This window comes from Zea mays, chromosome 2 (assembly GCF_902167145.1).
Source record: "Zea mays cultivar B73 chromosome 2, Zm-B73-REFERENCE-NAM-5.0, whole genome shotgun sequence".
Taxonomy (NCBI): Eukaryota; Viridiplantae; Streptophyta; class Magnoliopsida; order Poales; family Poaceae; genus Zea; species Zea mays.
In genome coordinates this window covers 216,658,699-216,681,659 of record NC_050097.1, presented here as the reverse complement: position 1 = coordinate 216,681,659, position 22,961 = coordinate 216,658,699, and the positions used below count along the sequence as shown (strand labels likewise).

Genomic DNA, 22,961 nt, shown 5'->3' with positions numbered 1-22,961 from the left:
AAATTCATGTTTAATACCTTTGTCATCACGATATTCATCAATTCTAGCATTTTTGAATTCCGACCCATTACCACTTCTAACTTTCTTGATATCAAAATCAAATTGGTTTTGAGCCAATATAGCAAATGACTTGAATGTTTTAAACACATTAGATTTATCCCGAAGAGAATAAACTCAAGTGAACCTAGAATAATCATCCACAATCACAAGGCAATAGAAATTACTGCCAATACTCACAAAAGATGTTGGTCCAATTAAGTCAATGTGGAGTAATTCCAAAGGCCGATGAGTAGACATTTGACTCTTATTTGGATGAGTATTCGCCACTTGCTTCCCGGCTTGGCAAGAGCTACACAATTTGTTCTTCTCAAATTTCACATCTTTCAAGCCACGAACTAAGTCATGTTTGGTTAAACGATTGAGTTGCTTCATTCCGACATTATCAAGTCTTCTATGCCATAACCAACTTAGTGAAGCCTTTGAGAATAAGCAAGTTGTGGGCTTTGCCTCACTGGATGAGAAATCAACAAGATAAAGATTTTCATATCTAAAGCCTTTAAACTTAAGATTGCTACCATCAACACTAGAGATAATAACATCATCAATGGTGAAATTGCAACTAAATCCTAAATCACATAATTGAGCTACAAATAGTAAATTAAAATTCAAAGACTCAACCAAGAGCACATTTGATATGGAATGATAATTCAAAATAGCAATTTTACCCAAACCTTTAACCTTTCCTTTGCGATTATCTCCAAATGTGATACTATCATAACTTGAGCAATCTTCCGCACTCATTTGGTGAACATTTTCATATCTTCGGTCATGTGTTGAGTGCATCCACTATCCAACACCCAATGATTCCCTCCCGCCTTGTAGTTCACCTACAAAAGGAAATCAATCTCTTTTAGGTACCCAAACTTGCTTGGGTCCTTGGATGTTAGTGACCAAGGTCTTTGGCACTCAAATAGCTTTCTTCTTATTGCCAACAATTGAAGTACCAACAAATTTAGCATGAACACCTTTTGCATTATGAGAAAGAACATAACAATGCTCAAAACAAGTGGAGGATACATTCTTGAGCTTAGGACAATTCTTCTTGATATGTCCCTTCTTGTGACACTTGTGACACACTTTGTCACATTCTTTCACAAATAATGTCTTTTGCTTTACAAAAGCATTCTTTCCTTTCTTGGGAACATATCCAAGACCCTCATGATTAAGTGAGCACCGCTGACTTCCGAATATAAAATCCAATTTAGCCTTTCCACCATATGCATTTTCTAGATCATGGGTTAGAGCATTCACTCTATCTACTAATACTTCATTCTCAAAACGATTTGTGATTCATCATGAGCAATGTTATCATTTATAAGAGAAATTTTGCATTTATCACAAATAGAGTTAGTAGGTTGTGGTTCACTTGTAGGACTATCAAGTAAGTCACAAGTGACCCCAACATCCTCGGTGACCACCACAACTTTATGCACAATAGATGAGTTTTGAGCTTCCACAAGCTTCTCACAATTCTCTTTTAGATCGTTGTGAGAGGTCTTGAGCCCCTCAAAAGACACTTGGAGGTTTTTATACAATTCCTTCAAGGTCTTAAATTTTTCTTTTTCTTTGTGCATGTAGTCATCGGCCTCACCTGACATTCCAACAAGATCATCATATGAATAGCCATCATCTTCAACATCATCAACATCATCATCATCATCTATATCATTTAAATTGGTGATGATTTTTACCTTAACATCTCCCTTTGCCATGAGACAATGAGGGGATGAGAAAAGTGAAGGGGCTTCCTTGATGGCAATTCCGGCATTAAGCTTGGATGAGGTGTCATCATCATCATCATCCGAGCTATTGTCCGAATCCCATTCAACTAGGTTGGCTTTGCCATCTTTCTTATTGTTGTAGAATTTCTTCTTCTTCTTATCATCTCCATATTTGCGCTTCTTCTCGTTAGGGCAATTCATGGCGATGTGACTGGGTTCCCCACACTCAAAACACTTTCTATCATTGAAAGCATTTCTTCTTGATGTTTGGCCTCTTCTAGGTTGACCCCTCTTCATCTTCATGAATTTGTTGAATTTCTTTACAAATAGAGCCATATCTCCATCACTCTCACTTTCATTTTCTTCATCATCACTATCTTCTTTTTCAATTGCCTTAGAAGCTTTAGCTTTGAGAGCGATTGATTCATTCTTCACTTTCTTTGCCAAACTTATAGCATCGACTTGAGATTTCTTGAATATATCTTGAGTAAGAATTTCCCCCAATACTTCGGTTGGAGAAGTTGTAGATATATCACTTCTTACTAACATGGTCACAATAGTTTCATACTTCTCCAAAAGAGATCTAAGGAACTTATGAGTGAAATCCACATCCGGTACATCAAAACCAAGTCCCTTGAGCTCATTCACTATCACATTTAACCGGTTGAACATATCAGATACACTTTCATCTTCTTTCATAATGAATTGCTCAAATTTTCCTTTGCACACATAGAGCTTTGCACTCTTCACAATTGTAGTTCCTTCATGAATTTCCATTAGCTTAATCCAAATCTCATGAGCAGTTGTGAGATTCTTGATACAGTTGAACTCATTTATGTCAAGAGCAACATAGAATACATTCATGGCTTGATCATTTGTAAGAATGTTTTCATTGTCACTAACCGATGGTTCATCTTCTTTCAACACAACAAACTCATTCTTGACAATTGGCCAAATTTTTCCACCCATTGCTCTAAGATGCATTGACATTCTTATTTTCCAATAGTCATAGTTATTCCCATCAAAATGCGGTGGCTTCCCAATGTGCACATTGTTGTTACTAGCCATTTTGTCCAACTCCAGGATGATTAGATCCACAAACAATGGAGTCCTTAGCTCTAATACCACTTGTAGGATCTAGGACACCGGCTAGAGGGGGGGTGAATAGACAGTTTTGACTAAAATAAAAAAACACTGGAGAAATTTAATCAATATGACAAGAGGTATAAATTCTCTAGTGGCAACAAGTAAGCAATCTATGAGAAACAACTATGGTAATTGTATACGAGAAAGACAATATGCAAAATACTAATTACTTGTACAGTAATAAGTAATGCGAGAAGAGAAAGACACCAAATTTTATCCCGTGGTATCAGTGATTTGCCGATCACCCCTAATCCACGCTGAGGTGGACTTCAAGCTCTCACTTGCTCCTCTATCAAAACGCGGCTTGATCTTTGAGCCAAGTGGAAAGGAAATCACTCAATACCTCGTTTCCACTAGTGTCGCCTTTGCCGCTCCGACGAGGTAGGCGCGAACCCCTCACAATCGACACCGTGGCTTCTCCACAATCTTCTTGGAGAGCTCGACGGAGACAACACCCGAGCCGTCTAGGAGGCGGCAACCTCCAAGATTAACAAGTCGATGACGCTTGCTCGGTGTACCACCTAGTGCCTCAAGAATCACCAATGGATGCAAATGCGTTAGGAATTCTCAATCTCTCACTAGAATGCAATCTCAAGCAAGGAGTGTGAGAGAATGAGTGGGAGGATCACAAATGAGCTCAATGTGTGCAAGGAATGGCCAAGAGAACCCTCACACATGAGCTCCCCTTCTATTTATAGTCCACCTCAAAATTCTAACTGTTATGCACAACTAGCACAGTTTTTGCGCACACGCGGACGGTCCGCGCCCTTAGGACGGACGGGTCGCGGTACAAGTAACGGCTAGTTTTCCCGTTTGAAATCTGTCAGAGCTGTCAGAAAAGCGAGGTCCGGACAGTCCACCAACCTTGGTCGGACCGTCCGACACCTGGCAGCATGGAGCACCAGAGCCCTGACTATATTGAGATAACACACGCGGAATGTCCGCCATACAAGGCCGGACAGTCCGCGACCTGGGAGTCAGTACTATCCGGGCTCAGGCCCCGGACAGTCCGTAATACAAACACCCAAAAACACACAGTCCTTGCCCAAACCAATTTGGCACCTACGAACGGTCTACCGACCCTAGTCCGACAGTCCGCACAATTACACAAGGACTGTGCAGAAGGCGACCCTCTCTAGTCAGGACTGCGGACGGTCCGGCCCCAAGGACCGGACGGTCCGCAGTACAAACATGCAGGACCAGTCCGAAGTGAACATACTTCGGACCCCTCTGGATAGATCACGGACGGTCCAACCACTTGGCCTGGACTGTCCGCCAAACCCATGACTTAGCACCTTTTCCATCACGCTTTCGAAAAGATTTTTAACTCTCGAAACTGGAAGCGCTGTTAGACCTCATGCAAATGCAACCACTAGATGCTCTATGAGGCACTAAGTTTTACAAAGACCAAAGTCATTGACCCCTCTTAATAGTACGACCATCTAGCCTACTAATCTGGTCAAGTATCTTCTCTAAACTCCTGGAGACCGGCACAAACAAAAACCTATGTTATACCTTTGCCTTTACTTGATCCACAATCAATGCTTATAAGTCTCCAAGATTTTCTGTTCTATGTGGTCCAACCTGCATTCTTATTTCTCCAAAAACCGTTAGTCCACAAATAGTTGTCATTAATTACCAAAACATCACTAAGGAGCCTAGATGATTCACATCAGTGCATGGTATTAACGTCCTTGTTGCTCCCGGGCATGCCAAATCCAAAGGGCGTGTGAAGCAACCACCCTTGGAATCATGGACGAATACTTCCCTTGGCCTATGAACATACCCTTCCAAGGGGTAGGGCAGTTACGCCGCTTCCACTGCATGCAATCAATGCTACCGAGCATCCTGGGGAAGCCTCACGCTGTGTTTACGTGCAAAAGGTTGGCAACATCGTCCACGATAGGTGCATGTAGGCACTATTCCTCATGCACATCAACTATCGTCTTGCAGAACTTGTTTTAGGGCTTCAATGGTCGTCGACTCGGTGATATGCATGCACTCATCGACTGCATCCGTGTACATGCTCGTATACATAGTGTGACTGTGTGCTTCTTGAAATGATGACAGTCTCATCTTGTCTGTTGCATCAGGTCTACACCCGAAATCCTGAATCATGATTTTCTAAGTTCAACAACACGTACAATCCGAAGGAAAAGGTGCTTCCTCATCCGGTACCTACACAAAGTGGAACGAGTATGCCAATGGAGCAACACAACAAACTTATATAAAAATGAAAGCTTAGTACGATCGGAAACTAGTGGAACATACCTTTGGTGGAAGTGGTAACCTATGTAAACTGTATTGTTAGAGAAGTAGTAGAACATTATCATAGCATATCCATCTGCATGGTCGTGATTGGCTACAATATGTTCGGGAACCGATCCACCCCATATAGGAGTACTTTGTTGAGTGGACTCATATGTTGCACGTATTCCATGGTTTGCTCATCATCGTCCTCATCGGCCATGCGACGTTGAAGCCACCGTTGCATCCATAGGAGGATAGCCACCAAGGTAGTACGCATGGCTCATGGCATTTGGGAAGTAGATTTGACTATATTAAAGAATCGATTTTCGTTAATTAGTGGTGCTCGAAGAGTGAAGTAGTGCATTCCTTATTTATAACTTTGACACAAACATCTGTTGCTTGCACTGCAAGATGCAGGTGTTCCTTCTCTAAAAGATATCACAAGGCTTCGAAAGGAATATATCGTATGAGGCAAGCCAAGGCAACACCAATGCCGACAGTGTTAGTACACAATGTATGAGATCAAATTAATTTTAAAAATAAATTAATACAATGACTTTATGTGCAATGAATCAAACCAATCAAATTTAACCATGATAGTTGCAAGGTAGTAATAAGTACGTATACAGATTTATACACATGGATTCATACATACCTACATCAATAATTCATATATACGGTTGAATAAACATTTAAATATACGGGTTAGTTGATACGTAGAGATATGTATAGACGGAATGGTTGAAGACAAATTATATACATAGAGAGAATCCTTTAGGGATAGTATTAAAATAGAATAGAAAGTACATATAAGGGGGAATTTGTGGGGGGTGGATAGAGATGGCATAAGGTTCAACAACGATGACAATGTCGGGCCAAGGCGACAATGGATATGATAGTGGAGGACAACGAGCATGAAAAGGTCAGATGCGAGGATAAACTTGTGGCTGGTTAATGGAGGCCAACAGACAGAGTGGCAAGGTGATAGTGGTGGCCAGACGAGCGGTTGTGGCGTCGCTCGAGTGATGACACGTGGGCGGCATGAAGCAAAGACAATGGTGGTTGAATAATAATAATAATAAAATGCAGAGAACAACAGAATAACAGTAGGTGCCTCTAGACTCATTCGCATGTGGAGAAGTGGAGAACCTGACCCCTACTTTAAGGTTGGGTCTAACGCTAGACGTTACCGACCCAACGCTAACGCCGGTCGATGGGCATGTAGACCTGTTAGCTCGGTCAATACCAACCGTGTTGGAGTTAGACTAGTTGATACCGACCGACGTGTTGGACAATGTAATCGGTAATGACCCCAACCGGCTGTACGAGCTGTTTGTAGTGACGTGTCGCGTGACCCACACATATGCCACATCAGCTATATGTTTTTTAATAGTTTGAAGTCTATTTTTTGAAAGAAATAATTTTAAGTTATTTATGCACCGTGAATTTTTAGCTTAGAAATTATGTTTTTATGAATTATATATCTTTATTTGCTTATTTATGTAACGGAATGTAATTTCATTTTAATAAATTGATATGTTTTTTGTCAACTAAAAATAAAAAACTGTTAACGCTGAGATATCTATAAAATGATGATAAGAACTATACATTTAAAGTACTATGATAGATAAAAAATATACTAGAGCGCTATAATAAATAAAACTTGATAATGATCAATAAATAGCACTATAGTTCCAGCTGCTCTATAGGAGGACGAGTGGAGAAGAGAAAAGGCGCGGAAAGGATTTCGGGCCTACCCACATAAATGGGCCTCTTCTACGAATGCAGCTCCGCCGCTCCATCCGTCAACAAGACCGAATACTTCAGCTCCGCCTGACCCACACGTCAGCTCTGTAGAAGGCGGCCCGCACACCAGAGCGTTCGACCCCACCCGGTGCCGGGCGTCTCCACTCGCGCTCGCGCACCGCTTGGCCTCTCCTCCGCCGCCTCCCACTTCCGTGCTCCCCGCTCCGGCGAATTGGTGCCCACCTGCGAGCTCGCCCCGTTATAGGTGAGTCGATGCTCGATGCCTCTGTCTCCTCCGTCCTGGTCTCGTATCCCCTCCGATTGCCATGGTGCCCAGACGTGGTCCGCGGATCTGCGCCGTACTCGCCGCCGGCTTGTCCCCTTCCCTGGCAGCTGCGCCTGTACTCCTCCTCCTCTACTACCTTTGTTTTTTTTGCGTGTGGAGAATAGGGCGATTCCTTCACTATTTAAGGCGAGTGGCGTTGGGGGAAGGGATGAGTGGATGACCGACCCGATGGTCACTTGCCTCTCCGCACCCAGATCCGACCCTCCGCTGCTCCTCTCGCCGCCGTCCTTCTCTGGGTTTGGAACGACGTGCCGTGGAGATCCATTTGGGACTGAATTGGTTGGTTCCTTCCTCTACAGGTAAGGATGCCTTAGCTTGGGGCTTGGCTATCGCGGTCGCGGCTTCATCTGCTGCCCTGTGCAGCGGAGTAACAGCGGCGGTTCCTTGCCCTGCCTTGTGCGGTTCTGACCTTACCCTTTTACCCTTGGGCGGTTGGGCCTTGTCAGTAGTAACATGCCGGAGCAAGTGAAATCGTGTTGGCATGTCCTACTGTGGAACATGGTTTTTTGTTTGTTTCTTATACAATAGGCGAGCTTATTCTATGCTTGTCGTCCGGGTAGGGTTATACAATAGGTGAGCTTATTCTATGCTTGTCGTCCGGGCAGGGGTGGATTATCTAGCTAGGGCTTGCAGACTTGATTATCTGCCATCCTGGGATCACTCAAAGCGAGTCTTGATTATCTGCCATCCTGGGATCACTAGTAATAGTAGCGATGTGGCTTTGCCTTGGATGAACCAAGCTATCATACTCTTAATTCTAATGGTTTAGTTGAGTTGTTATTTGTCATAATGGTACAAGCCACAAGGAGCGGAGTGCATGGAAAAAAATTCATGGCCAGTTGGTTACAGATTGTTTCATTCATTAACCTGATTAACTCCCATAGTCCCATTACCTTGTAAGCTAGCAAAACAAAGAAGATCTAATATGAATTTGGCCGTTTCCCCCATTTGGGCTACATTTGTTTTCTAAAACACTGTCTGCATTTTATGCCTTTCAAGTTTCAAGTATGGCTATCCCACTAATATTGGAAACCTTCCATACTTGTTTCACAAAATATTATTTTTTTGTTTGAATTGGCATCATCATCAACAAAGCCTTTGTGCCCAAGCAAGTTGGGTTAGGTTATGGATGGAGGCAACACAGGCCACAAAAAAGGAGGTATAAAAAAATAAGGCAAAAAGATGTGTTAGCAATGTCAATGATACTAGTAATAATAATAATAATAATAACAAAAGGACCTGATTGCTTAGTTCATGGTTCGGTCATGTGGATTGCTAATTCCTATGTGCTCTCATTCAAAACGAGTTTATAACAATTATTGGCCTGATATTTCTGTTGGAGGACAGTGATTTTCACCTGATAGCATGAAAACATGCAATTGATAAATATGCTAGACAAGTAGACATTTTATATGCTTCGTCTCTTTTCATTTTCCTGAATGATCTTTTTGTGATACATATCCTATACTATTTTTTTCCCAATTTATGCTATGGTATTTTTCCTGATTGCATATTCAATGCTGAAAGATCCCATTTGTTCCCTGGTTTTGATTGGTACATACAAGTGACATGCTATATTTGTACAAATACAAATGTTTGGGAGTGTTTTTTTATTGACATCTTAAGTCTAAACAAGTGGCTGGGTTTATTTTCTACCATAAATATTTTGATTGTGTAAGTTTAGAGTTTCAGAACCAAACATTACTAAATTACAGACAGGGTGCCATCTGAAATTAATAGACCATAAAGTTACATTTCAATTACATTGGGCACCTAGGTTCACCAGTCTTGTTGCTACTTGTTCCATATGTGTGATTTGTTTGAAATTTCTTGTCTATAAATAAAAAGTAAAGTAACTTGACTGCCCTGTGTTGAACCCATATTTTTCTTGCAGTGCACTGCATTAAAGGCACTGCGATCCTTCCTTTTGTATCTGGGTTATTCTTGAAGAATTAATTTTCACTCTGGAGGAAAAATGAGTGGTCCTCCAAAGAGGTTGCATGAGGAGAGTAGCCACTCTACACCTGCAAAGCGGCCTTTGGACGACAACAGCTTGTACTCAAGCCCTTCTGGGAAAGCTATTCAGTCAAGCAGCAGTGATTTCCATGGTTTTTTTGAACATGATGGTAGATTTGCCAAAATTCAACGTGTTGAGGCTCGTGATGATAAGAGGCCACCCCTTGTCCATCGGATGCATGGTAGCTCCAACTTTGTTGATCACACCGTCTTGTCTGACAGCAGATTAGAACCAAAGCACAATAAAGATACAAGGGACAATAAGGCGGATGATCGTGACACAAAAGCTGATGCTCGGGATGTCTATAGTGATCCCAGTATTGAGTTTCAGTTTAATAAAATTGACAGTGATGTAAAAATAGACAATAGAGCTGATGGAAATGAAATAAGGGCTGACAGGAGGGGTCACCACGATTACAAAGGTGATACTAAATTTGACAAGGATAATCATCCTATTGTTGCATCGAGCTTAGGCTGGAAAGACAACAAAGAACATAGGGGCAAAAGGTACTTTGAGCAGCCATCTGATAATGCGGATTGGCGTTTCCCCCGTCCCGGTTTGCAAGGTACTGATGAAACTCTCAAAGGTCTAACTTCCATGGAAGACCGTAATTCAAGAGATGCACATGATTCTGCTTTTGACAACAAAGCTGAATCAAAAGGTGAAGATAAGTTTAGAGACAAGGATAGGAAAAAGAAGGATGAGAAACATAGAGACTTTGGTTCAAGAGAAGGTGAGAGAAATGATCGTCGGACCGGTATCCAGCTTGGAGGTAGTGGAGTTGAGCGAAGAGAAATGCAAAGGGAAGAGAGGGATGCTGAAAAATGGGACAGGGAAAGAAAAGATTCCTTGAGAGACAAGGAAGGCAATGATAGGGAAAAGGATTCTGCTAAGAAAGATCCATCTATGGTAATGGAAAAGGATAACACAATAGTTGAAAAACTTTTATCTGATGGACCTGTTAAAAATGCTGAACATGAGAATACAACAACAGAAACTAAGGTGCTTAAGGACGATGCATGGAAAGGTCATGACAGGGATCCTAAAGACAAGAAAAGAGAGAAGGATTTGGATGCAGGAGACAGGCATGAGCAAAGAAGCAAATATAATGACAAGGAATCAGATGATAATGGCACCGAAGGTGATACAGAAAAAGATAAAGATGTTTTTGGAAGTGTTCAACGCAGGAGGATGGTGCGACCAAGGGGAGGTGGTAGCCAAGCATCTCAACGTGATCCCCGATTTCGATCCCGAACGCGTGATGGCGAAGGGTAATCTTAAGTACTGCACCTTGCTATGTTTACTGAAGTTTTTCCCCAATAACTTAATAGTATAAATGCAGTTTCATGGCATTCTCCATTCCTGGAAATTCAGACTTTCCTAACTGAGAGTTGAAGATATGAAGTCGCTGTTTAATTGGTTTGAATTTATTAATTAGTGATGACTAGTCATCGTTATTTCTTATTTTCCTTATTTTGTCTTGCAGGGCTCAAGGTTAGTCAAATATCAACTTCCTTAGCAGAATTCATTAAATACTGGTGCTTCGTTTGGAACTGGAGTAATAAAAAGATCTGTCTCTACATATATCCATTTTACATTTTCTTTACAGAAGATTTAACAACTAAAAACTTTCACTCTGATGTTGGAAGTTCCTTATATTTTTATGTTGGAGGCAATTCATTGCATGTTTTGGTGTGTTTTTCCATCTTCTGCCAACTAAACACAGCCAGTGAGGATAATAGATACTGTTATGGAAACCATGCATGCATCAGTACTAGTAATGTTATTAGTATTGGGAGGGCTATCCTAGTTTTAGGATGGTTAGTTGTATTAGGAAAGTTATCAAGGAAAGTCAGATGTTTTCTGTTGGCTGGTGCCTAAATACTACAAAGGCAGGCCATGCATCTGAGGGAGAGGAAGGAATCTTGACAGCGATAACCAAAGAATCTTCTCGACATAAGCCTGAAGATTATAGAGTGATCAACCTCATCTCGCAGTATTCATCTTGTTTCATATGGTATCATTTGCCGTGTTTATTGCTTTCCAACTATAAAATATTTCCACGACCATTACTTATTACCTGTTTGCTCCCCTCTGCTTCTGCAGCTGTTATGTGCTTCCTGCCATGGCCCAGAAAACTCCAAAGTCGCCACCATCAACAACCAAAATGCATCCTACCTACCCTGAAAAATCTGCTGACGTGTCTACTGGCAACCGGCATTTTGCTGCCACTCATTTTGCTCCAGCCTTCATCCCTTCTCTTTCTTGATCTTCCTATATTCTGCATGTTGCTCTTTGTGTCCACTCCCTTGGCTTTCCACCTAAATTACTTGCACCAGTCCTAGAACTGGTGCTGCCCCTACCTCCGCCACCACCTTGACTGTCCGATCACCACCAAAAGTGACCCCTGTAAGCCGCTAACCTTTGCAATCAGTTTTCACCACCATTGCCATCCTATACTGCCGTTGCACTCGCCCTCCCCTGCTATTGCTGCTCCACATGCCCTGTCCTGTTGCTGCACTTGCTGCATCCAATTTATTGCCATCAAACACCTCTCTTTTACTAAAATCAGGTGCCAAAATCATCTGCTACTTCTGCAACCATGAACCATCTGTCAGCCCCTAATTCCACTGTCAGCCCTTCTATATGTTTCTTGCTGCTACTTTCCAACAGCTAGCTTCACAGCTCTTAAGGATAACTTTCTCAATACTATTACTTTCCTAGTATGAATAGCCTTCCATGCATGGTTTTAACAGGCACTTTGTAGAAACGATGAGCAACCTGTTGCAGTGTGCACCAAACTGTTTATATTATGGCTCTGTAAGTTTTGGGTTTTGTTTTGTTATCTGAGTCTCCTATTCATTTCAGGTAAATCTGAGGTTTCTGCCATTCTTTATAAAGCCGGAGAGTGCATGCAGGAGCTTCTGAAATCATGGAAAGATTTTGAAGCAACTCAGGAGGCTACAAATGTTGAAAGTCTACAAAACGGTCCTACTCTTGAAATTCGGATACCTGCCGAATTTGTTACTTCCACTAATCGTCAAGTGAGTGTACATACTAAGCAGACAATCTCAGTTTCAGTTCCTCTGGTTATCTCCATGCTCCATGTGGAGACTGAAGCTCTGTCAGCAACTCTGTTATATATTATAATTTTTGAGCTTCCTTCAGATTTGAATTCACTTGGTTGTTCTGAACCGTGAGTGCTAGTTGTCCCATGGGCCATGGCTGCACTTGCACATACCAGCACATTTACATTTGTCTTGAACTTGTTTTAAATTTTTATTCAGCATGCTTCCATTACTCATGTAGCTCCTTTATTCATTTGCTGAAGGGCAGGCCTGGTGCTGCAGTGAGAGCTGTCTCACAGAGTCACCAGGTCGCAAGTTCGAAGCAGCCTCTCCGCATTTGCGGGGGAAGCTTTGCCTTGGTTTATCCCTTTCCCAGATAGACCCCTCATGTGGGACAGTGGGAAGCCTACAACACTGGATCTGTTCTTTTTTTATTCATTTGCTGAAATCATTTTTGTGCAGGTAAAGGGTGCTCAACTTTGGGGAACAGATATATATACAAATGATTCAGATCTTGTGGCTGGTAGATTCCTTCTTGCTGTTCCAAAATTCTAAACAGTTGGGGAAGTTTTTTTTTAACTTCTAATGTGCGTTTCTGTTAGTGCTAATGCATACTGGCTATTGCTCGCCTACGTCCTCCCCTCCCCCATCTGCCATCCAAGAGCTTCATGCAACTGTTCAAGTTCTACCACCACAAGAGAGTAAGTTTCCATTCTTTTTGTGAAAGCTCAATCTGACATGGTTAAGACATATGATTGAATAAGTACTCGTATAATGTGGTATTTATCCCAGGTTATACTTCAACATTGAGGAACAACGTACGCTCACGTGCTTGGGGTGCTGGGATTGGTTGTAGCTTCCGCATAGAACGCTGCTGCATAGTTAAGGCAAGGGTGTGACAGTGTAGAGCATTACTGTGTCTCCTTTTTTTGATTCATGGTTACCTTTTGAAACCTTATACTGATTATTGTTGCACAGGATGTTTGCTTAGCTTCTTTTACATTATTTGCAGAAAGGCGGTGGCACCATTGATCTTGAACCACGCCTTAGTCACACATCAGCTGTGGAGCCTACACTTGCTCCAGTTGCGGTTGAGCGCACAATGACGACAAGAGCTGCAGCTTCCGTAATTTTCTTTCAATCTTTGTTTTTCCTCAATGACTTCACTCCTGATTGATAAATGTTTATTTATTTCACAGCAGATTTCATAAAAGCAATGTTTCCTCTATTCAAAACTAAGAATTTTCCAATATGGTTGATGCAGAATGCATTGCGACAACAAAGATTTGTCCGTGAAGTGACAATACAGTACAACCTCTGCAACGAGCCATGGTGCCTTTCTGTCCTGCATCCTAAGATCTCTTGATTGTATTAGTTCACTAAGGCTTATCCAGTACCAGTATTGTCATCTCTAGTTTATTTTTCAGTCTGTGTTGGTGAAATATGCTCTTAGTTGTTTGCTTGTATAAATTAGTCTCCTGTTTAGTTACAAGCTATTTTTATTGACTTTTTTTTGTATGTTCTGACACCTTCCTTCAGGTTAAAATATAGTATAAGCATTGTGGCAGACAAGGGATTGAAAAAGTCACTTTATACTTCTGCTAGACTGAAGAAAGGAGAAGTAATATATTTGGAGACACATTTTAATAGGTATGGACGTTTGCTACTACTTCTTTAGTTCTGATGATATGTTCTTGCTTCCAGTTTGTGCTTGCATGGAACTCACTGCTCACTGTTCTTTCAATTTTGTTACAAGTCTCCACAGGTACGAGCTGTGCTTCAGTGGAGAGAAGCCTCGGGGTATTGGATCGAGCTCTAATGCATCTGATGCAGAACCTGAGAAACACCAGAGCAGTAGTCACCATTCGCAAAACGGCTCTGTGGAGCATGAACTCCGGGATGTGTTCCGATGGTCCCGGTGTAAGAAGGCCATGCCTGAAAGTGCCATGCGCTCCACTGGTATCCCACTACCAGCAGATCAGCTCGAGGTATTTGCGCTTCCTTACTGAAACCTAGACCTTTTGGTAGACAAACATTGTAGTTAATAAGCCCTACTTCCTAAGCATTTCCTAGATAACTGTGTTAGTTAATTACAGTCTTTAAAGACCTTGGGCAGCCCAAGAGGTGTACGACTGCCAAGGTTCTGTACCTCTATATAATCAAAAGCCTCTGGCTAACAGAAATGAGTAATCAGAGTTATCTCCAACATTTGGTATCAGAGCCTTGGTTAGACACCAGAGAGCCACAGGGCCGTCTCCTTACCTTCTCCACTCCATGTCGACCTCTGCCGAGCGTGCTGCCAGGCTCAAGGCCAAGGGTCCCGGCGAAGGAGAGCTGGGCGACTCCTCCGGCCGGGCCGCGCGCTTGAAGGCTGCAGAGGAAGCAGCAGCGCTGGCAGTCCAGGCAGCAAAGCAGGCGGCGGCTGCTGCAGAAGCGGCGGCAAGGACAGCGCAGGAGCTACGGGCCGAAATCGCCGCCGAGAAGGGAGAAGATGAGGAGGACTGGGAGGAGGAAGAGGAGACAGAGAGGAATAGGCGGACGCGGACTCCACCGCGAGACAGGAGGCGCTCGCAGTCACCACTGCGGGACCGGAGGCGCTGCCGCGGCGGCGGTCGCTACGAGTCGCCGCAAGGAAGGGTGGTGTACCGCGACTCCGGCAGCGGCACGTCGTGGCCGATGCTGGACAAGACGAACTACTACGAGTGGAGCCAGACCATGAAGCTGAGGATGCAGGCGCGCGATCTCTGGGATGCCATCGAGGGCGGCCCTGTCCAGTTTCGCGATGACAGCCGTGCGCTGGAAGTAATTGTAGGGGCCGTGCCCAAGGAGATGGGCCTCCCACTCCTCGATAAGGCTACGACAAAGGAAGCGTGGGATGCCATCGCTGCGACCCGCATCGGCGTGGACCGGGTCCGTCGAGCAACGCTGCAGCGCCTACGCCGCGATTGGGAGAACATTAGCGTCAACCCCGGCGAGCAAGTGGATGATTTTGCCATGCGTTTATCAACCCTGCACCAGCAACTTGTCATCCATGGTGACAAGGACATCACTGAGGAGCGTGTGGTGGAGAAGTTTCTGCGCACGGTGTCGGTCAAGTACGCGCAGATTGTTGTCGCCATTGAGCAGTTTCTCGACTTCGAGGCGCTGACTCTTGAGGAGGTGACTGGAAGGCTCAAGGCGGTGGACAATCGCGAGGAACAAGTGCTGACCGAGCCGGTGGCCATCAACGGCAAGCTGCTGTACACCGAAGAGCAGTGGAGAGCGCGCTGCAGAAAGGAGAAGAAGGGAGAAGATGCAGGTGGTTCTGGTTTCAGAAATCAGCGCGGTGGCGGTGGACGTAGCTGCGGTGGTGGACAAGGACGAGGCAAAGGCGGTGGACGTGGTGGCGGACGAGGAGATGGCAATGTTGCTGGCCGCGTCGGCCCCAACACTTGCCTAAACTGCAACCAGGAGGGCCATTGGGCACGTGAGTGTCCTCAGCCGCGCCGTGAAGATGCAGAGCGCGGCGATGGAGGTGGAAACCGTGCTGGCCGCGACGGTGGCAATCGTGGTGGAGGCCGCGGCGGCAGAAATCGGGCTGGACAGCGTGGCGGGAACCAAGGAAGGCATGAGGCACGCGTCCAGTACGCCGAGTGTGATGAAGATGGCGCTCTGTTCCTGGCACATGGCTTTATCAGCCTGGAACAGAGCACGCCGGCGCACAGCTACACGGCACAGCACGTCGAGTTCTCTGAGCCACGTGCTTGTGCCTATCTTGGCGTGGACGAAGAAGTGGACAGTGGTTGGTACCTGGATTCCGGAGCAACGCATCATATGACCGGGCGCCAAGAGTTCTTTGCTGATCTGAACACTGGCGTTCGAGGAACGGTCCGTTTCGGGGACGCGTCGAAGGTAGAGATCAAGGGCGTTGGGTCTATCATCTTCCAAGCCAAGACCGGTGAACAGAGGGTTCTTCATGGCGTCTACTACATTCCGGCGCTGAAGAACTCTATCCTAAGTCTGGGACAGCTTGATGAAGGAGGGTCCAAGGTTGTGATTGACCATGGCGTGCTTCGCATTTGGGACAAGAACCGGCGTCTGCTCGCCAAGGTACATAGAGGGAATAATAGATTATATATTCTGCATCTTGAGGCTGCACAACCTATCTGTCTTGCGGCGCGCAAGGATGTTGAGGCGTGGCAATGGCATGAGCGTTTCGGCCATCTGCACTTCGACGCAATCCGACGACTCAGCAAGGAAGAGATGGCGCGCGGGATGCCAGTGGTCGACCATGTTGAGCAGGTGTGTGACACCTGCGTTACCACCAAGCAGAGGCGGCGTTCATTTCCAGTTGCAGCAGCATACCGTGCCCAGAATCAGCTTGAGCTGGTGCACGGTGACTTGTGCGGCCCGGTCACGCCAGCGACACCGGCGGGCAATCGCTATATCTTGCTGCTCGTCGATGACGCCACCCGTTTTATGTGGGCTGTGCTGCTGCCATCCAAGGACGCAGCGACAGAAGCAATCAAGAAGGTCAAGGTGGCAGCAGAGGTGGAAAGCGGGCGCAAGTTGAAGGTCCTGCGCACCGACAATGGCGGTGAATTCACCGCTGCGGAGTTTGCTGCATACTGCGCTGACGAAGGTATTAAACGACATTTCAGTGCCCCTTATTCACCACAACAGAACGGTGTTGTTGAACGCAGGAACCAAACAGTGGTGGCCATGGCACGGGCTTTGCTCAAGCAACGCCGAATGCCCTCTCGGTTTTGGGGGGAGGCTGTGATGACAGCTGTGCACATTTTGAATCGATCCCCGACAAAGGCACTGAAGAATGTCACTCCTTATGAGGCGTGGCATGGCCGGGCACCAACAGTCGGCCATCTCAAGGTCTTTGGTTGTGTGACCTATACCCGACGGCTCACTCAACTTCACAAGCTTGATGACCGCGGCGAGGCTGGAGTGTTTATCGGCTATGCGGAAGGAGCCAAAGCATATCGTATCTATGATCCAGTATCCCAGCGCGTGCGTGTCAGCCGCGATGTGGTGTTCGACGAAGGCCGTGGCTGGGATTGGGCATCACCGGCAACAGGCACATCAAAAACATCAGGCAGCGAATTTGTTGTTGAATTCCCATGGGCGGAGGAATTCCCTGAAGCAGGAAGTTCAGCGTCGCCTTCACCATTTCCTGCGCCACATCCTGCATCGCCTGGTTTCTCTCCGGTGAATGCAGGAGAGCCTGCAGCAGAAGCAGAGGAGTCTGCAGCGGAGGCGTCTGCGTCGCCTAGAACACCCAAACCAGCTCCAGCAAGTCCTCAGGTAGAACATGTGACCCCCTTGGATGATGATGATGAAAGGGTGGATGCCTGCCATGACGGTGAAGAACTCCGTTATCGAAAAATTCATGACATTATTGGTGATCAGCCAACCCCTCTGCCGGCGCAGCGGCTGTTTGCAGAACTGAATCTCACCCATTCTGGTGAGCCTACAAGCTTTGAAGAAGCCAAGGATGATCCAGATTGGCAAGCAGCAATGAAGGAGGAGCTGAGATCAGTAGAGCGGAATGGGACTTGGGAACTTGTTTCTCCCCGTCCCGGTCACCGCCCAATCTCACTAAAATGGGTGTTTAAGCTGAAGAAGGATGAGCATGGAGCTGTGATTAGGCACAAGGCAAGACTTGTGGCCCGTGGTTTTGTTCAACAGGAGGGAATTGATTATGAAGATGTTTTTGCACCAGTTGCAAGGATGGAATCAGTACGTGTTTTGCTTGCTTTAGCAGCACAAGAAGGATGGGCAGTACATCACATGGATGTGAAGTCTGCGTTCTTGAATGGAGAACTCAAGGAGGAGGTTTATGTTACTCAGCCACCAGGTTTTGCAGTATCAGGAGAGGAGAAGAAAGTGTACAGGCTACACAAGGCTTTGTATGGTCTAAGACAGGCCCCTCGGGCATGGAATGCTAAACTTGATCTGACTCTCAAGCAGATGGGTTTTGAGCAGAATATGTATGAAGCTGCTATGTATAGGAAGGGATCAGGTGACTCCCTACTGGTAATTGGAGTTTATGTTGATGATTTGATCATCACAGGAGTCAATCAGCAGAAGATTGAATCCTTCAAGGCAAAGATGAAGCAAACCTTTGAAATGAGTGATCTGGGTCTTCTGTCTTTCTATCTTGGAATTGAGGTAAGACAATCAGAGGGGAGCATTACCCTGAAGCAAACCCATTATGCTAAGAAGATACTTGAACTTGGTGGTATGACAGGTTGTAATCCAGCCACTACACCTATGGAAGAAAGGCTGAAATTGAGCAAGGAAAGTACAACAAAGGAAGTAAATCCAACTCAGTACCGAAGACTGGTTGGCAGCTTGAGATACCTAGTGCACACAAGACCAGATTTGGCTTTTGCTGTAGGGTATGTTAGCAGATTCCTGGAGAAGCCAACAACTGAACATCTTCAGGCTGTGAAGAGGATTTTGAGGTACCTGGCTGGTACTCTAGATCATGGGTTATGCTACACCAGAACAACAGGCAAATCATGTTTTGTGGGTTACAGTGATTCAGATTTGGCTGGAGATATTGATTCAAGCAAAAGCACAACTGGATGTTTGTTCTTCCTTGGAACCAGCCTGGTCAGCTGGCAGTCTGTCAAACAGAGAGTTGTTGCTCTGTCTAGCTGTGAGGCTGAATATGTGGCGATGACAACAGCTGCAACCCAAGCTTTGTGGTTGTCAAGGCTGTTTGCAGATTTGCTGGGAAGAAAAATTGAAGTGGTGGAACTCAGAGTAGATAATAAGTCTGCTCTGGCTTTGGCAAAGAATCCTGTTTTCCATGACAGGAGCAAGCATATTAGAATCAAGCATCATTTCATCAGAGATTGTGTGGAAGAAGGTAGCTTCAAGACAGAGTTCATTCCCACTGCAGATCAGCTCGCTGATATATTGACTAAAGCTTTGGGCAAGACCAAGCTGGAAGAGATGAGGAGCAGGATTGGGATCAAGGAGATCAAGACTAGTTGAAGCAGGTCTTAGGGGGAGAAATGTAGTTAATAAGCCCTACTTCCTAAGCATTTCCTAGATAACTGTGTTAGTTAATTACAGTCTTTAAAGACCTTGGGCAGCCCAAGAGGTGTACGGCTGCCAAGGTTCTGTACCTCTATATAATCAAAAGCCTCTGGCTAACAGAAATGAGTAATCAGAGTTATCTCCAACAAACATAACTTAAATTGCCATCTGTTACCTTGGTGCATGTGCAGGTGTTGCAGGATAACCTAGAATGGGAGGACGTGCAGTGGTCGCAGACCGGTGTTTGGGTGGCTGGGAAGGAGTATCCCCTCGCCCGAGTTCACTTCCTCTCCGGGAACTAGCAGCAGCTGATGTTGCAGCCAACGAAGGAGCTATCGTTTCCTGTGGACAGGAGAGGAGCTTGCCAACATTGTAGGTTTTTTTTTTTGCTACTGTATAATGTATGATGCACCCTGTCATGTGTACAAAGAAAGCTCAACTGTTGTAGGCTGTTTGTGTTGTGTGGCATTCTACTAGTAGTAGTCTTCACATTAACCATATTTGTTAGGGTTGCTTGCTCCTGCCCATGCCTGAAAGATATATTGTTGGTTTTAGGTCCTGATAAAATAATTGGCGATTTGTAACTTAAGATTAGTATTGACATTAATTCAAGGTAGTAAACAAACCATAACTCTAATTTTGTATATTGACATACTGTTCTGTGGATGTCTTCAGTTGCTATGGAGAGGCACCGTTTATTTTCTTTTTTTTTCTGTGAGAATGAGGCAGTTCACAATGCTGCAGAATGAGGCAGTTCACGATGCTGGATGTCAAAGCTTACGGAATAACCCCTTTTCCGGCTGCAATTTATGCGACGATCTAGCTAAGATCGACTAAAAAGGAAACCATATAGCCGAACACTTGAGATGCTCCAGCCCACTGTCTCTTTTAAATAAGCTAGTTGTTGGAAGCCTGTTGACACGATTCACTTGTCTGACGAGAAAAATAGAACTTGGCAGCAGAGCATGCTGGAACAAACCATATCGGGATACTGGTGAGAGCAACAAGAGGCACATTACCCATCTTCTCAAATAGAAGCGCAAGTTGAATTGATGTAGCAGATCAAAAGCATCTTCACTTAAAAAATGAAGTGTTATGGTAGAGTATTTTTTTTAATCAGATGTTTCCGGAGAGACTTATGGTAGAGTATTTGAGTATAAGATATATTGCGTCTCTATTCCCTTCTTTGTCACCATTTTCTATTTTTCTCTTTAAAATCTTGTTAGAGCTTGTTTGGTTAGCTCTCAATTCATGTGGATTAAGTGTCATTGGATGAGTTTGAATCCCAAACAAGTCAAACTTCTTAATTTTTTCTAATCTCATCCAATCCATGTGTATTGGGAATAATCGAACAAGGCCTTAGTGGGTACATACAGAGGGCATCTCCATTCCCTTTTCCTTTTATTTTTTGTGAGGTTACTCTGAAGATACTTTTGCAACAAATCAAATGCCTTAAGTTATATGAGCCATCGACTATTGACTGGGGATCACATAACCCTGATCTCATTAATAAATGGAGGTACCATCACAACCATGTACAAAAATGCATAGGAATTCTAGGCCACACGCCATGGCACATAAGACAGCATCTTTCAATTGAGGTTATCTTTGCAATTCCTTTCCATGAATTCATGCTCGCTCTCTTGCAGAGTTCCAGGTTCTGACTTGTGGTGATTGTTGTCAGATAAGGTCGATCCGGCCACCCTCTATGAGTCCCTTGACGGACTTGTACCGAAGAACATACAAGTCATCAGCAACCAGGTCCACAACCTCCTCTCCACTTCACGAAAGCAAGCATCATAGGTCAGCAGAGCTTGAAAACGCGCAAAGCAAGAATTGTGTGTGTGTGTGTGTAGCTACTTACATGTCATCTAGCTGGAATGCACCTACGTCGCCCTTGGTCTTACAGAAGACGAAGGTGTCAAGCTGAGGCTCCGGCACTGAACATGGTATTTGAAAACAGAATCAGATGGCTGCTAGTAGCCGATTACATGAACATCTCTGAAAGCACGCTTGCTGCATATCATTATTATATTAAATTATACTACTGTTTTCAGTAATAAGAAGCATGTAAATGATGTTGCATAAATAGGCCGCCCATAAAAGCATGACCTTTATGCAGATTTCATGCTGATTTGGTGTGGAACAGTCCAATCAGGAATGACAGCTCGCGTAATCAGATTTAGAAGCCCATGCAATGTATGTAATCACGAAACGACAGCTCGCGGCTGAATCAGCAAACAACAAGAATAGCATAGCTGTATAGCATCAAAACAAGGAACGCGGTAATTGGTAAAGATCAGGTACCCATGTCATCCTCAGTGCTCGACAGCGACTGCCTGGAAACCGAGTCATACCCGTACGGGAGCTTCGACAGCACCGACTGCTCCAGATGCTTCTCCATGATCTCCGCGCAACTTGGTACAGGCCAATCACAGTACATTCTTTGCCATCAGAACCGGGACAATCCACAAGGCAGCACAAACAACGGCGGCAAATACCCCAGCCACATAGCACACGTCAGAAGATTACCTCTTGGCAAACCGGCGCTCCTGCTGGGACAGCCGGCTGAGGAGGTCTTCGGAGCGGGAGATGTGCATCGTGTACTTCTCGATCTGCAGCCAGCAACGCAACAAGATCAGATTGGCGAGGCGATTGGGTTTGTTCACTGCAGGCACAGTACAGACATCGGGCTAGGAGGTTCCGAACCAACCTTCTGCAGGCGGAGGCGGAGGTAGGAGCGGAGGAGGAAGAGCGTGCGGTCGAGGTCCATCTGGTAGAGCGAGACCACCAGGTCGTCGACGCCACTGTCGGCGAAGTCGTCCAGCGTCTCCTCCTGGCGGCACCGCGGGAGCGAATCCGCATCAGAGCCGGAGAAGTAGCAAGAGGGAGGAGGAGGGCGGCGAGAAGGAGGACGTACGAGGAGCTGGGTCTGCTCGCGGACGCGAGAGACGAGGGGCGAGTCGAAGCGGAGGATCTCCGGCGCGGCCTTCTCGTTGCGCCACGCCCGCTTGAGCAGCTCGACGTCCGTGGTGGCCGCCTCGGCCGCGGACGCCGCCGCCGAGTCGTCAGCGTCCCAGGAAGACATCTCCGCGTCTATCCGTCTAGGTTGGGCCTCGGCTCTCCCTACTCAGCGTGGAAGAGCGGGAGCGGTGTCTGGCGGGAAGTTGGGGCACCTTCGCGGGCAAACCGCGGGAAACTGGCCGTCTTTCTTTTCTTTTGTGTGTGCAGGACGTCGGCCAAGTTGGGCTAGATTGGTATGCCATTGTGCTTTTATGGGCCTACTAGGCCGATCAGGCTCAGATTCGCGGAGAGTAAAGGAAACCTGGCTAGGCTAAACCGCTAAACCCGTTCACTCACACACATGCGGCCTGGGCTGGTTCAGCTCAACCCTATCGCTGTCTTTGTTGGGTATAGCTCATAAAACAACTTCTAGCGATTTTGGCCCAACTCGTTCCAGGACCCAATTAGCTAGTAAGGCTCAAATGTATTTTAGTTTTTAATAAAAACAAAATAAGTATAAAATAACGATGTTCTATGTGTACCAAAAAAATATTACTGCTATT

At 45.2% G+C, this 22,961-nt stretch overlaps 2 protein-coding genes across 9 annotated transcripts; one reads left to right on the top strand and one right to left on the bottom strand.

Annotated features, from left to right (window-relative positions):
- The first annotated feature begins 6,936 nt into the window (after window positions 1–6,936).
- LOC100216933 (uncharacterized) lies at window positions 6,937–21,455 on the top strand. 8 transcript variants are annotated; one of them, XR_002266918.2, is made up of 13 exons: window positions 6,937–7,188; window positions 9,164–10,557; window positions 10,773–10,780; window positions 12,155–12,330; window positions 12,817–12,877; window positions 12,957–13,055; window positions 13,147–13,241; window positions 13,367–13,480; window positions 13,619–13,686; window positions 13,894–14,004; window positions 14,120–14,342; window positions 19,587–19,767; window positions 21,080–21,455. XR_002266918.2 is itself a non-coding variant. In XM_008669132.4 (13 exons), the coding sequence occupies exons 3-13, from the start codon at window positions 9,245–9,247 to the stop codon at window positions 19,695–19,697; spliced, it is 2,388 nt and encodes a 795-aa protein (XP_008667354.1). In that variant the 5' UTR covers window positions 6,973–7,188; window positions 8,365–8,428; window positions 9,164–9,244; the 3' UTR covers window positions 19,698–20,098. The 8 variants fall into 8 exon arrangements, 6 of the variants coding, with proteins under 6 accessions (XP_035820480.1, XP_008667356.1, XP_008667353.1 ...); XR_004855866.1 differs by having other exon boundaries at window positions 14,111–14,342; XM_008669132.4 differs by lacking the exon at window positions 21,080–21,455 and adding an exon at window positions 8,365–8,428 and having other exon boundaries at window positions 6,973–7,188; window positions 14,111–14,342; window positions 19,587–20,098.
- On the bottom strand, window positions 20,874–22,578 carry LOC100193079 (uncharacterized). The gene is made up of 6 exons (NM_001309866.1): window positions 22,316–22,578; window positions 22,109–22,231; window positions 21,928–22,010; window positions 21,703–21,812; window positions 21,260–21,335; window positions 20,874–21,175 (listed from the first exon to the last, which is right to left on the bottom strand). Exons 1-6 carry the CDS (start codon window positions 22,481–22,483, stop codon window positions 21,076–21,078), a joined length of 660 nt encoding a protein of 219 aa, NP_001296795.1. The 5' UTR covers window positions 22,484–22,578; the 3' UTR covers window positions 20,874–21,075.
- Window positions 22,579–22,961: the final 383 nt, after the last annotated feature.